Source organism: Globicephala melas, chromosome 10, assembly GCF_963455315.2.
Source record: "Globicephala melas chromosome 10, mGloMel1.2, whole genome shotgun sequence".
Taxonomy (NCBI): domain Eukaryota; kingdom Metazoa; phylum Chordata; class Mammalia; order Artiodactyla; family Delphinidae; genus Globicephala; species Globicephala melas.
In genome coordinates, this window is record NC_083323.1 from 80,093,252 (window position 1) to 80,109,006 (window position 15,755).

The 15,755-nt window shown below is 37.7% G+C and overlaps 1 protein-coding gene across 9 annotated transcripts in view; it reads right to left on the bottom strand.

Annotated features, from left to right (window-relative positions):
- Positions 1-15,755, bottom strand: part of PPFIBP1 (PPFIA binding protein 1) — a 176,491-nt gene that overhangs the window by 36,109 nt on the left and 124,627 nt on the right. For 7 of the 9 annotated variants that reach the window (XM_060305934.2, XM_060305935.2, XM_060305928.2 and 4 more), the window contains 8 exons: positions 12,969-13,055; positions 11,760-11,873; positions 10,608-10,739; positions 6,196-6,288; positions 5,782-5,874; positions 4,305-4,419; positions 2,523-2,555; positions 1,017-1,078 (listed from right to left, as the gene is read on the bottom strand). In XM_060305934.2, the coding sequence (XP_060161917.1) occupies positions 1,017-1,078; positions 2,523-2,555; positions 4,305-4,419; positions 5,782-5,874; positions 6,196-6,288; positions 10,608-10,739; positions 11,760-11,873; positions 12,969-13,055 (729 nt within the window). The remainder of the gene's footprint in view (positions 1-1,016; positions 1,079-2,522; positions 2,556-4,304; positions 4,420-5,781; positions 5,875-6,195; positions 6,289-10,607; positions 10,740-11,759; positions 11,874-12,968; positions 13,056-15,755) is intronic. The other 2 variants (XM_030830501.3, XM_030830494.3) reach the window with 1 other exon arrangement.

Consider the following 15,755-nt stretch of genomic DNA (forward strand, 5'->3'; position numbering starts at 1 on the left):
AGACTAGCAAAAAGAAACCTATATATGGGTAGGTGGGTAGGAGAAAGAGTTTATTTCCATTGAACAAAGAACAAAAAGAATGAAAGGCAATAAATAAATATACAAACAGAGTAGGCAAGAAAGAATTAGAGAAAGAAGTTTATGATGAGAGAAAAAGATCAAGATAAAGTTCTTTGGCATTTGCTTGGTTTTTATTTCCTTGAAATTACTCTTTTCATGGGAAAATGTCTCCTTGTTCTATTCATTAAAGGACACGAGGGGAGAGCAGTTCTGATGACAGGAGCTGAACCTGCCTGCTGGGTATATGGCTGGTCAGGGAAGCCAAGAAGAAGCATGTTTCCTTAGTAGGGTCCCTGCATCCCTGCTCTTAGCAGGATGAAGTAAGGAGAAGCAACAGCTGGAGGAAAGGCCCTCTTGGAGACCTTGGCATTAGGTGAGCATAGCTAAAACAAAGCCGAGTGCCATCCTTGATTACATGGTGCCTGTGCTTGGTTCCTGGTATCTCACCATCAGGAGAGCAGAGATAATCCCAGATGTGAAAGAGGCCAGGAGTGTGAAGGAAATAACATGTTCCTAGAGAAGAAAACCAACAGGATCATGAAGCTAAAGTTGCCATGGCTACCTCCTTCAGAGTTCATAGGGCAGTCCAGAATTTCCAGGGACCACAGAAAGGATGTACTATGGCCTGTATCCTTTGTCTCATTTGTCACCTGAATATAAAGAGCTGATCTGATAACCTGAACATTTTCTAAATTCAGGGCGGTGGGTGGGAGGGGTAGATTCTCAGTGGAGCCAGTGCTGCTGGTCTCCATTCCTGTCTGTGCAGCACAAGTACGTCTATGACCCACCCCCCGAGAGCAGGCCCACTTGGGCAGGAAGGGAGAATGCTTGCCTCTTAATTGTCAGCTGTGTTTAGGCGATGTTCTTTCAAACTGGGATATCTGATGAGAATGCATGGAATGATCAAAATGATGTTAGTACACGTCTAAATAAACACTTAAATTTCATCTAGTTACCTTTTCTTCATTTGCTGCCATCAAAGACTCCACAGCCTTTTTCATTTTTTGTACTTCAATATCTGAAATATCACAACAGCAAATCAGAAGTCTGTTTAGTTAATTTGTGTGACAATAACAAGAAGCTACTGACTCTTCAGATCGAAATGTTGCAAGGTAAAGATGTTAATAATTTGTTCCACTTTCTTTTTTTTTTAAAAGGCACATTTACCATTCATATCCTCTTTTAGGGAAAACCTGAAAAATGAACACTTTCTAACTCACCTTAATAGTCATCATTCCAGAAAGAAAACAACTACCCTCTCTCAAAGCAAGAACAAAATCCTCATAAGAACACTGAAGATGAAATTTCAGTGCTATAACAATAAAAATACAGAGCTTTCAAAGAAGAAACTTATAAAGCAGGTGAAAGCAATGAATGGTGTATATATGACAAGAGCAGAGAAAATGATGTTCGGTTATAACCAAGATGGAGACACAAATGGTAAGAGCCTGAAGGAACGTGATATTTACATGAGTATCATGCTAAGCAGCTGGCTGTAGGTTCCATACAGAAGGATAACAAGTACTTTGCTTCATCTATAAACTTCATTTCCAGTACTATTTTAAAACGTTTTTAAACAATACTATTTTAAAAGGCCAAAGTAAGTGATTCTCCTTAAAATGTGACATTCAAATACAAAAGCATGTTACTTTAGTAATAAAAAAACAAACATTTTAAAAATGGAAAGTCAACCCAAACTGAAATCACAAATTAAAAAAATTGAAACAGAGGAAAATGTTCAGCTAAGGTTGTCTGCTTTTGAGGACAAAAAAATACTACTGAAGGTAAATTTTAAAACAGTGGAGCATCATTCAGCTCTGATACAATACTTTCAATTAAGGTATACTGTTTAGGAACTGCTTTTCTTCTTTTTTTTTTTTTAATGGCAAATTCCCTTAAGAACTTAATGTCTGGAGGAAAGTCCACTAAGGCTTTATCGATTACACTGCATTAACTCTAGTCTCTGTTAGTCAGCCTGGGTACAATTTCTTTTGTAACACAAGAGGATATGTTTATAGAAGCCCTTAATATAGATCTCAGTGAAAAAGTGGGCTCCAAAACATTGGAAAACAAAAGCAAAGTTCAAAATAATCTCCAACTGTGGTAAACCGTAAAAACAGTAGGTTTTCATAGGAGCATAAACATTATTTTCTCCTCTGACCCTGTATCTCCTGGGCCACGGAGAAAACGCTTCCTCACCTCCACCACTCTGGGTGCTCTGCTATATCCTGCAGAGCAAAAGGGCTGAACCAGGAGCAATAAGCAAAACGGTCTTTTACTCCTTGTTTTATTGTTTGTTTATTTGCCCTCTATTTTGTATACTCTGAAGAAATGGGGAGCTTATTGATGAAGCAATTTTACATCTTTGGGGAGAGAAATGTTTTAAAAACACATGCAAAGAACAGTCCAAGTAGTACTTTTGGTGAATGTAAAGGCTGATGGAAATACACCAAAAACCTTACTTTTGTCTTTGAGCTTCTTTTTAAAATTTTCATCTGTGCAGGAAAACCCATTGAATTGGAAGTTAGCATACATTACAACAATAAGTAGTATTTTAAAAGCACTATTATTTGGTCTCCTTTTACCTAAAATAAAGAGACTCTAACCTCATAAAGACTGAATATTAAGCATTATTTTATGACTTTAGGACTGATACCGCAATATAACATGCCCTCTGTGAGGTCAGAAAGAGAATCTAATGTAGTTAATCAGAAGATGTAAATCTGAGTTACTACCTCTGTTACTTCGCCTTTCTGAACCTTGATTTTCTTGTATTAAAATTGGGCCTTCGGAGTACAACTGCTTCTTACACTAACTGTGATGAAAAACCAGCTAATGTTGCATTGGTTGTTTTTTACATTTCCATTACAGTCTGATATGTGACCCTCCTGAATGTGATTAGGACATTGCTTATGTCATATTCATCTCACTGCTCAAGTTCAGCAACACTGAAGTGGTCCATCTCCTCCTGTTCACCAAGATGAGTCCACTGATCACGCAGGTAGATGTTATGGCAACATCAGATTCCACGAAGTTTCTAAGCACTTGCTCTTAGTGCCTGGCTGTGTACTGCTGACAAGTGGTTCACAGACCACTGCTAGTCCTCAGATCCGACTTTGGGTAGCATTACCCTAGCATAGCCAACATAGCTTCTAGCCCACATAGCCTCTATGATTCCATTTTTTTCCTTAGAATCTTGAAAGCATGACCTGTCTGTGAGTGTCCTTGAAGAACATACATTCTACACATGCCAAAATAGAGGGGAAAAATCCATTTCCCTCAATGTTGGATGAATTGAGTTTTCTGATGGACAGGGGATTGTGATACCTACAGGTAAATAAAGCCAGGGTATTCTAGAGCCAAGAAGACTTCGGAGGTAATCTAATTCAAGCCCCTCATTGTACAGACAATAAGAGATAAAATAGACAAAACAGATAAAGCAATAGATAAAAATGTACCAAATCTACACTAACTGGAATTTGTACTGTTTTGAATGAGTCAGAACTTGCTTTTGCCATACCATTTGTTATAACAAAGAAAGGTTAAATTTGACCGAGTGTTGTCAGATGTTACAGGCATATATACTTCCAAATATAATTTTTTAAAAACCCACATTTCATTCAAGTTATTTTCTAGCGGGTATAACCTACATTATGAAAAATTACAGTCCATATGACGTCCAGGACAAACCTCCTCAATTTATGAAAACAATTTTTTGGATAAATTCATACAGTTTTCCCAAAACAGAATTAACCTATTTTGCTTTCTAGAAGATTGAGGGCTCAATGCATGATAAGAAATGTTCATTAACTTTCCAAAGATACACAGCCTTCCCTCTCTCCTCACAAAAAGGCAGGCAAGGTTCCTAAATGCCTTACGTTATGTTGTCTCAAGTTCAGTTCAGAGGGGAATAATCTTGGGACATAGTTTTGGTTCCTTTTAATTCTTTTTGACACTTCCTTGTATTGCAATTTGGACATGATGGGAATTTACCGTGTAATCTAAAATAAAGTCCCACTAAATTACAGAGGTGCCCTTCTCCAGCTGCTCAAGAGGAAGTTAATAGATGCCCAAGCACAGTAAAGAGGCTTGGAGGAGTCCCTGCAGTCCTGGGCCCAGATGGCCTCTGCCACTCCTCTCTCTCTTAGATGCCAATGGTACACATCATCTAACATCAGTTTCTTTTATAGATCTTGAACGACTTTAACAAAACAAGAGAACAAATGTTAAATACATATTCTTACCTCGATCAAGAATTTCAATCCCTTCTCCTTTCATCTTGCAAACCAATTTTTCTTGTAGTCTTTTTACTTCAGATTCCTTCTCTTCCAGCTGTTCTTTTAGAGATGCCAGTTCCTCCTACAAATGATAAATTCATTTAAAAAGAGTAGATTATGACTAAAAGGGGATATTCAGAGAGTCTGTTAACTCTTAAGTCAATAATTAGTTTTTGTGAATGAAACAAAAAACTACAAGAATTTAGACACAAACTTCAGAAATCAGACAGTGGCAATGATAAGCAGGAAGCAAGACAATTAATAAAAGTACAACTTATAATAATTATGGTATAATTATTTCAAGTTTCCTTGTGACCAAATTAAAAATAAATCTTTTAAAGTGTGATTAGGACTAGGGCAGCCCTAAGGTTTAAATCTTATGTTAGGTAAAAAATCTGACCAAGTTAATCAAGGAAGATAATCATTAGATGCTTAGTGTCATACAAGCAAAACAAAATGCAAACTGGAAAATAATATACTAGACTTGCTTGACATTTATTCAGCATTTCAAGATGGCACTCATGTTCCCTGGACAAGATAGAGCTTAATTAGTGGGTAAGGTAGCACGCGATGAACAACTTTAGCCAAATCACGGGACTAAATAATTCATCCTCATCACTAAGGTAAAAGAATAGAATCTCCTACAACAATGGAAAAAAAGAGATTTAGAAAACAGATTTTAAGTCTTTTTTTTTTAAACTACACAACTATTTAAGACCCCAAATCCAATGTGCTATTTACTAATGTTTGTTTCTGTTTCATTTTGGTAAAGAATTAGCTTTGACAAATTTAAGTTTTGCTGGCTGTATTTAACCCAGGAAATAAAGCCATGCAATGCTAATAAGTACACCTTTATTTTTCTTAATATAGTTTCAGTCTCTAAAGATACGTACTATGTTTGGTATTATGAGAAGATGTAGCTCTCCAATGGAGCTAAGAAGTTGGCCCTATAGTTTTTGTTTATGGTAGGAATGGACACCAAATACAAGGAATTTTCAGTAGCACTGGCAAGAAGTGCTGCCTGTTCTCACTGTGCTTCTAAGCAGTAACTTCTACTCACTGCCATGACAGAGTTAACCGATGCACACGTTTATCGCCAAGAAGGAAGAAAACAGTGTCTACTATTGATACCAGAATTCTTTCACAGCTGAATTGCTGCAATTATTTTACTATGCTTGAATCTCAGAGAGTCCAAGACAGTGAGATTTAATTTATAAACGAATACTTTTATTTTACCTGCTTATTGTTTTTCACTATTTCATATGTTTCTGAAAACAATATTAGGGATTGTATTGTCCCTCTAATCAGCTTTAAACATATTTTTAAAGAACAGGTGACACACACACAAAATGAATGCACACACCACTAAAAACACCATCACAGCAAAACAACACAAGCCAGAAAGCAACAGGCCATGGACCCCATTACCCAAGGTCTACTACACCTTCAGGGACTCCCACTTTTGCTCCATCCGCTGCTTTTCATACTGCATCTGACCCACCTTGATTTTCATGCTAGAAAGTTTGGCCATTAAAGACTGGTAGAGAGACAGGAGGGAAAGAAAACTACAGATAGAAAAAGACAAGCTAAGTAACCAAGAAAACAGTATCAGTTTATAAAGGAGGTTAGATAATTAAGAGAAATGACAGGTTACGTTCTATCAGATTAGTTAAACCCTGATTCTTATTCAGAACAGTAGTGTTTAAATTCAAGATGGTCTCCAGCTTGGGGAAAAACTTCATTCCCTTGTAAAATGCCTTCTCTATCATATACTAAGTAGAAAATGTATTTTATTTATATTATTGATTGTAGATAGTGAGCCATTTATATAAAAATTTTTGCCATTGTGAGAACTTACTTTGGTAGATTTCAGCTTTTTTTCATTCTGAAGTCTTTCATTGTCCATTTCAGTGACTCTTAACCTCAAATCATTGATCTCCTGCATTAGCCCCTGTCCAAAAAGGGACAAGGAAATACATTAGGAAACCAGTAACACACTTATCTACCAAAATAGCAGCTTGGAAATCTTCAGTCAATAGCTCCTGAGTTAAAGCTGGATGAATGAGATCAGACAACTGAAAATGAATGTGTCTCCTTGAGAATTAAAGCATCTTTCCATTGAAAACATTGCCTCTGCCCTAAAATGATGCGATTGATGATGAAAATGAAAGGTGACTAAAATTTTAAGAAATGTAGCTGATCGCTTACTATCATTGTGCAAATATTTCTAGACTAAAAATCACTATATGAACTCTTATCTTTTAAAATAAACCAGAGAAATTTTCTTTAGTAAAGTCACTTACTTTTAGAGACTTTTCAGTGATATATGGATATTTACAAAAATACTTTAATAATTTCTTAATTTTTCTACAAAAAAACAGATTGTTCATCAGCCCAATCTTGGAGAATCAAATGAAATTTAAACACTTTAGACCAAGGATTCACAACTTGAGGGTAGATGAGGGCCTTATCATTTACAAATATATTCAGTATCATAATAATTTTATATTTGGAAAATGAAAAAGAAAGCAATCCTAATGTTTTCATAATACAAATACAATCATACAACTTTTCTACTTTTATTTAAAAAAAACTAATTTGTGGGTTTCCCTGGTGGCGCAGTGGTTGAGAGTCCGCCTGCCGATGCAGGGGACACGGGTTCGTGCCCCGGTCCGGGAAGATCCCACATGCCGCGGAGCGGCTGGGCCTGTGAGCCATGACCGCTGAGCCAGCGCGTCTGGAGCCTGTGCTCCGCAACGGGAGAGGCCACAACAGTGAGAGGCCCGTGTACCACAAAAAAAAAACCAAACAAACAAAACTAATTTGCTAATAAAATTTGTCTAAATATTCTGAGCAATAGTGACATATCTTTGTCCAGAGCCCAGAGAATAGGAAAAGGAAATTAAAATGTGAAACAATACCAACTCATCCAAAAGAAGGGCTCAAATACTCTGTGAAGACTTTTTTTTTTTTTAACCACAAGGCATGAAAACCCCACCAATGGTTAATGTGTTTTTTTTCCTTTGTTTTCAAGACATTTATTCCTGAGCCACAGATTCACAGACAGAAAAGAATTACACAAGAATGCTGTAAAAAACAAACAGAACAATGCAATAAGAAATAAAAGTTTTTTATTGAGGGATTATTCTAAACTTCTAAGTGTAAGAATTCAATCTCACAGGGGCTAGAAAAAAGGATGCTGTTGTGAAATACACTTCTCAGAAAACCTACAAGCTTTTAAATTGTAGTTTCTTGTAAAAGGGGGGAAAGTACTACCTAGTATTATATAATAATTACTTAGTAATATTAATTATAATTACTATTAATACAATGTGTCAATAAGAGGATATCTATTTTCTCCTTTTATGAATGAGGTAAATAACTGACATCATCTAATAACATTTTAGTTGTGAGTCCTTATGTACAAGTTCAGAATTCAAGTTCAAGGAAAAGGTCAGTTCCTCCCATTTATTTACCTCCCATTTATTAACCATCTTTGCATAATACGAATTCTTAGTAGCCTTCCTTAATCAATCTGGTCTTTCTTATATATATTTTCCCACTTTCTTATTGGTAAAAAACAGCTTTGAATTCTATTGGATTGTTGTATTTTACCACTTCCTTTAGAAACAGTGGCAACTTGTAAAGAAGAAACAAATGAATAAAATAGAATTATAAATTGAGGTCATTTTTCTACTTAAAAAAACCTACCCAATCATGCTTTGTAGCAACACCATAAATATGAACATAAATTTCTAATCTGAAAGAAGCCCTATCTTCCCATGAAAAGTCAAGCTGGAAAATCTGGAAGTAGCTCCTTAACATGAAACTTTGAAAAATGTAATACAAATTATTTCCAACTAACTTCTTATCAGAAGTTCAGTACTGTTTTAAAAAGAAAATCCCTGTTATCTTTTCCTTTTCAGAAAACTCTTCAGGGCTCCACAGAAACTCATTTCTGATATCTGTATTCTTACCACAAGGGGGCACCATTGAACGATGCCAAACATCTATCAGCAGTTCCTGGGACAGGCAAGCCCTCAATCTTCCAGTTTCAAGACTCTTACCCCCAGTCTTTTGGAAGTATCTATACTTCTTCCCCCACTCCAATGCTTTCTTAGAAATTCATCTCCAAATAATCTAAAATTCTAAGACAATGAGCATTCTATGCTCATTCTAAGAAAATGAGCATATTCAATTTTAATTTTTTTAGTTTTAATTTTGAAGACTATTTTCATGTTTAACAAAGTTTATCATATATCCCATAATCTCTGAGTATGTGCATGCTACATTTTAACAATAGTGTTGAATGTTTATTAGAAAATTATCAGGGATTACTACAAGTTTGATAACAAGATCACCTTCCATATGATTGAGACAATGCACGAGCAAAGCAAGTAAACCCCAAAAAAGGATTTATAAAAAATGCAGACAAACTCAAGAGATGTAGATATTGCTCTGGGGTCTTACAAAAAAAAAAAATCCTAAAACAGCTACTTCAATTTAGTCCCAATATTTGGTTAACATCTCATATCCAAATTAACCACACCTGTGCCGGTTAAGACTTTCCCTAAACTTTGTGTGTATAATAAGGCCACCTCTTAATGCCCCAAAATGATAAACTTCTTTCCTGACACCAGAGTTAGCTCCACTGCCATGTTATGCATCTGTTGACTGAATTCTACCAATGTGTTCTGTAGCAGCTGTGGAGTCAGGGAAAGACAGAAGGGAAAAGAGGAAATATCCAAACAGATTTTTAAAGAAAGCACAAAAGCTAGAATTTTAATGAAAGTAGGTAACTTCCTAAGTTTTGTTTTAAAAGCCCCAGTCTCAATTAAATGAAAAACATACTTATATAGGTGACTGACAAAGAGCTTTAAGATTAAAACATGAGCTAAGCTGGGGATTTCCTTTTGTTACTGAGCAAGTAATACATATACCAAGACTTTCCATTATAGTTACATCTTCGACAGAAAATTTAATTTTAAAAATAACAATGGAGTAAACCTTATTGCATTCAGCTCAAGGAAGGACTTTCACACAGTGGATAACATATGTGGATAATATATATCATATCGTGATGGCATGTAGTGAGCATAAAACAAATATTTGAAATGAAGATAGAGGGGGAAAGTAAGTAAATGATTTCTCCTCTCTCCTTCTTGGTACCCAATTTTCTAATTCAGTATGACACCTCTCCATACCCCAACTGAGGAAACAAACTAAAGAGAAAAGAAGAGATGGCCCTAGGAGAGAAAAAATTTCTACAGTGCTTTATACTTAGTTTCAAATGAATAGATTTCATTTGGATATGCTCTGAACTCCGCCCTGACAAAAAAGCAATTAACAAATTAGAAAACCTGGATTAACAATAAACTAGGTCAAACAAACAAGAAAGCATGTTTAGCCAGGAAAATGGGTATTTCATGTTGTAGAATCTACCCTGAATTTCACAAAAGTATACTGAGCTGTATTTATTTGGAATGATTTACATGTGGATTAGACCAAAAGTAGAAGGCCAAATTAAATGACCTCTAAAAATCTGCGATTTTTATGATTACATAATGAAAGCATGTTTGCCATACACATTTAAAAATCTACTTACTATAGAGTAAGTAATCAGTGTGCTTAAATAAGAACTACTAGTAAAATCATGCACTTGAACCCATTATTTCCACAATGAAGAGAATCAGTATGGATGAACAGATGGACAGATGGATGCATGGATGGCTAGAATAGATAGACAGAAGCTCCAAATGTCCGAAAGTCAAAAGCATTTCTAAAGGCAAGTGAAAGGATTAATATTTCATATCAAAAGTCTCAAAATAGGGCTTCCCTGCTGGCGCAGTGGTTGAGAGTCCGCCTGCCGATGCAGGGGATGTGTGTTCGTGCCCCGGTCCGGGAAGATCCCACATGTGGCAGAGCGGCTGGGCCTGTGAGCCATGGCCACTAAGCCTGCGTGTCCGGAGCCTGTGTTCCGCAACGGGAGAGGCTACGGCAGTGAGAGGCCCGCGTACCGCAAAAAAAAAAAAAAAAAAAGTCTCAAAATAAAAATTACCACTATCATTTAGTGATAAAAAGTCACTGTAAGTTTATTCTTAAAAAGAAGCATGGATAATGAGGGAACATAGTAATTAACTGCCTCTCCTTCACAACTCCAAGGAATTTCAACTTGTTCTAGGAATATGTGTGTGCGAGATATATAAGTATGCATATATATGTGCATAGATACGTATATGTATATAAAGAGAGAGGAAGGGTATCACTTACTTCTGTGTCTCTGAATCTATCTTCGTAATCCAATCTGTCCTTCTCTACAGCTGTCAGTTTTAACTTCAAGTTAGATATTTCAGCCATCAGGTCCAACTTCTGAGTTTCTAAGGATGTCCTGCTCAGAAGCTCCTATTAGAATTTAAGAGAGACATCCAAAAGTTGTTTTATTGTGAACAGCCACATATGGATGTGTCTCGCTTATGACTGCGAAGCAGTAACTCTTAAGTAGAGGATGTGAAGATTAATCAATAATAGATACATTTGGAAAAAATTATTTGCTTTAGTTACCCTTCAAAGAGCCAAACTAATGCTCAATAAGCATTATATTGATACACACATATATAAACGTATACATTCTTAAGCCTGAAGATAACACTGAAGATGCTATTATGTTTGCTATGTGCCAGGCACTGTTCTTACAGGTATTCAGTGGTTCAGTCCTCAAAACAACCTTATGAGATAGAAACTCATAGGATAATTCATGAATTCTTCTTATTCAACAGACGAGGAAGCTAAGGAACAGAGAGGTTAAGAACTTGCAGAAGGTCATTCAGCAAGGAAATGGCAAAGCAGAGACTCAACCTTAACAGTCTCGCTCCAGTGTGTATTCTACCTGCTGTATTATAGGCCCTCTCATAGACGAGCATATGTGTGTGCACCCACATACATTACAAAATTTTTCCAATAAGTCATATAAGGTACTTATCTTTTTTCTTAATCATAAAATATACATTCATGGTTGGAAATTAGGAAACCATATGAAAGCATAAAGGAGACATTTAAAATTATCTACAATCCTATTAATATTTTATTCCAGACTCTAATTGCAGTGAACACTTTCTACTGTGTGTATGTGTTTAGAGACCTGCTACTCTAGGTTTTTTGCTTAAAATAAGCCAGGGGACTTCGCTGGTGGTCCAGTGGTTAAGACTCCACGCTTCCACTGTAGGGAGCGTGGGTTTGATCCCTGGTCAGGGAACTAAGATCCCACATGCCGAGCGGCGCAGCCAAAAAGATAAAAAGTAAAATAAACCAGGCTAAGTGAATCACGAAATCCACCACTGCATCAGAGCAAACGTAACATATAAATGTAGCATCTCAAATAGGCCAGCAGAAAAACCCCACCTCGGTACCCGCTTCTGAACATACCTGTTGCAGCATTTCTTCTGTGGCATTCAACTTCTCTCTGTGCTCTTCAAGGCAAAACTCCAAATCGCGAATCTTTTCTCCCTGAGCCTCTACCTGGTCTGTTAACACACTTACCTGTATTTAGAGCAAAATGTTGTAATGGATTAGGAAGAATTTGGGTCCCACTGCCAACTTTATTTCTCTACATAGAACAAAAACTGGGATGATGTTAACACTCATTTGGCTGTAAAACAAGAAATCTGAGAATTAATAAGAAACCAGACCTTCACACTCTTATTTATGTGATGCTTATTGGTCTGAGGACTCCTATTCAATTTTCAAGGAAGTTAGGGCTGATTGCGGATGTGCGACACTTTATAGAGAAAGAGCATATACAGAAACTATCTTTTTTGAGGGATGGTGGGGGTAGGAGGTGGTATTAGAGATTAAGAGAGGAAATGAAGTTAATGTTTGAAAGAGAAGTTATCGAGGACTATTTAAATCTGACGCTTGACAAACCAAGAGTCCAGGGAATCCAACCTCCATGAGATGTTTCATGATCACACCGTCCACGAATGTGTTCGAAAGCCAGGGTGTAGCTCAGAGGTGCAAGAGGAGCCACTGGCTTAGTCCTTCATCCTCAGTGCTTATTGCAAACCTGAGTTTGCCTCCCAACGATCACCAGCCTCGTAAATATGCTTCAGCTCTTTTGGCTCAACTACCAAAGTAAAACTACGTGCCAAGGATTTAAAGGATTATGAAGGAGAGGGAAACTCTGATTTAGCCTCCAAACAGGACTCCACTACCCACTTGCTGTTTGGTTTGGTCCATGAAATCATTTTTAAAATTGAAAAATTAAATATATATTCAGATTCAGAAATACTTATTCATATTTATGGAACAGATGTATGAATATATAGACACACATATATAGTATAAAAATCAGAATTTCTGCTATATATTAAAAAAGAAACAGATCACATCAGAAAATCAGATGACACTGTGCCTGTCATCAGACTGGCCCTTGAAGAGCAGAGGCTGAGAAGTGTTGTTCACATGTATGCTTGTTCTGCCACAGTCCTCACCGCTCCTGAACGTGTACAGATGGCCTACTGCGCTTACTTCTATAGGCAGTCTGGCTCCTGCGAGCATCTGAACTTGCCATCCCAATTTAAAATGGTCTTTGTAAGTTAAGTCATGAGGGAAAAACAGCATTTAAAAATCACTTGCCTGAAGAACGAGAGATTCTTTATCATTTTCTAAACGTGCCAGCCTTTCTTGATACACATCTCCATTCCCAGGGAGGTGTCCATTTGTCTGAAAAAGGAAGTGATACGGGTAAGCCTGACCCTCTTTAAAACTGAACTACTGTGAGGGACTTCCCTGGTGGCGCAGTGGTTAAGACTCATGCTCCCAATGCCAGGGGCCCGGCTTCAATCCCTGACCAGGGAACTAGATCCCACATGCATGCTGCAACTAAGAGTTCACATGCCACAACTAAGGAGCCAGCTAGCCGCAACTAAAGAGCCTGCCTGCCTCAACTAAAGACCTGGCGCTACCAAAAAAAAAAGAAGAGTAAAAACTGAACTACTGTGGGTAAATAAAAATTGCATATGTTTTTAATCCAAGGAACCTGAATTGAATTCAGCACAGCTGTTACTGCCCTTAATAGAAAATATGAGAAGGAAACATGGTTTATATACAAAGCAACAACAAGAACAAAAAACAACTCATGAAGAAGAAAATAATGACCCAAAAGGAACAGTGGCTACTGATAGTCACTGACAGTGGATGCCCACCTGGGCACGCAAAGCTTTGTGAGCATGCGGTCGGGCACAAAATCGCTCTTTCCCCCTGAATGCCTCTATCAGCGGGAATGACCTGGGAGGCCCTTCCATTCCCGCCTTCTCCTCCCAAAGTCCCAAATCCAGGACTACAAATGCCGGCCTTTGCACGGGAAACAACAGGGGCAACTTACACCACCGGCCTCTTCCTGCTACTCAAGTCTTCAAATCACAGGACAAATCTTCCTTTCCCCCCTTTTTTTTTTTTTTTTGCGGTACGCAGGCCTCTCACTGTTGTGGCCCCTCCCGTTGCGGAGCACAGGCTCCGGACGCGCAGGCTCAGCGGCCATGGCTCACAGGCCCAGCCTTTCCGCGGCATGTGGGATCTTCCTGGACCGGGGCACGAACCCGTGTCCCCTGCATCGGCAGGCGGACTCTCAACCCCTGCGCCACCAGGGAAGCCCTTCCCTTCCCCTTTGAAGCCTTTCTCTTTTCCCCCAAGAGCTTAAGCACTGAGTCCACAATGACCTCCCCTTGCAGCACGGACTAGTCATGCTCATCGGTGATTTACCACATTCCGTTCTGAATTCATTAACTTCTCGTGGGTTTGCTTGTTCACCTACTGTTACTCTAAGCTTCCAGGCAGAGCCTGCAAACTGGTATCATCTTGTAACCTCCACAGCATCCAGCCCAGTACTCTACTTAGACTAGTGCTTACTCTTTTTTCTCCTCCCTTCTGCCCCCTTTTATCAGATTTGGGCATATATATGGATGGCACAAATGCCAAAGGAAGTACAGACTGGGAAAGGAAGTGTAGATTGTTTTCCTCGGCCGTCTTGTATTGCAATATATACAAGTGATTAAGGAGACAGATTGAAAAGGCTCACAGAGTGCAGACAACATAAAAATGTCGTTTTGAAATAGAGTAGTATATGTGCTGTGTCTCTTGGTATCTCATTTAAATAGTTCCTAATCACATAATGTGTAATCCCAATAGAAGTTCCTGATTCCTCATTCAAATACAACAGACATAAAAGCCAGTGGAGTCCAAAATGGTTAGATGGGGCCGCCCAGAGGTCAATTGAAAAAGCAAATAAACAACCTCAGACTTCAAGAAAATACACACTGTACATGCTTACTGCCCAGAACACGACTGATGTGACAGCAATTATGTTTCCAGAATTAAGTGCTTTTATCACTCTGCCTTTCCAATTAATGCATTTTTAAGTATAAATTCTGAGAATAACAAAAGTTATGTGTTGGGAAGGAAACAAAAACAAACAAAAATGGAGCTTCAACAAAAAAGAAAATTGCAGGATGTTTTTTCTCAAAACATCGGTGCACTGGATGTATTTCCCATGAGGCCACAAGAGAATCTGAAACTAATTTAGTTAAGCATGCACTGTGTGGATAAAATTTTTAACATCACCTGCTTGACCACACATACCTGCACAATTATCACAGCATAATTCTATTTATGTTGTAAACTGAAGTGCCCAGAATTAAATTACAAGTATTAGGAGGAGTCTGACGGAGTGGCCGGGATGACTTCCATCCCTGGGGACTACCAGGAAAATGAAATTTATGTTAACTTCTTGAGGACAGTTTTTTGGAAAAGAGCCAGGATGTGTAACGCATGTTCTCGATCTTAGAAAGTGCTGAGACCGGCCCTGCACAGCTTTAAATTCCTCATGTTGATTATGAACATTAGCGGGCATCTGCTTTTAAAACTACATAAACAATGTTTTATAAACATCCATTTCATCGGGTAGAAAAAAAAAGCTTTCTGCTCAGTGAAGACATAAAACAAAAATCCTCCTCTTCCTGACTAAAGGAAATTAGAGCAAGGTTAGAAGTGTTTCTAGGGCAGGTTCTAGAAGGGTTTCACGAAACCACTGCCTATGATATGGAAATAAGTTGTTTCAAAACCAGTTCTACAAAATTATCCATTTAAAAATACTAAAAACTGACCACAATGAGCATACTCACGTTTCTTAACACTGTACTGATATTTACAAGCACTCATAACCCTCAAGAGTAGTTTATTTTTAAACACTAAAATCACTATAGGTACATAAAGCAAGAGCCACTACTGGAATGGTTACATGCTTTCAAAGCACTGTGCTGACTTACTCAAGCAGGTAAAGGTCTATTCTATTCACGTTTATTTCTGTTTCTGCTAATTTTGTTACCTTTGCCTAAAAAATGTTAGCAAGAGATAAATTCCATTAGG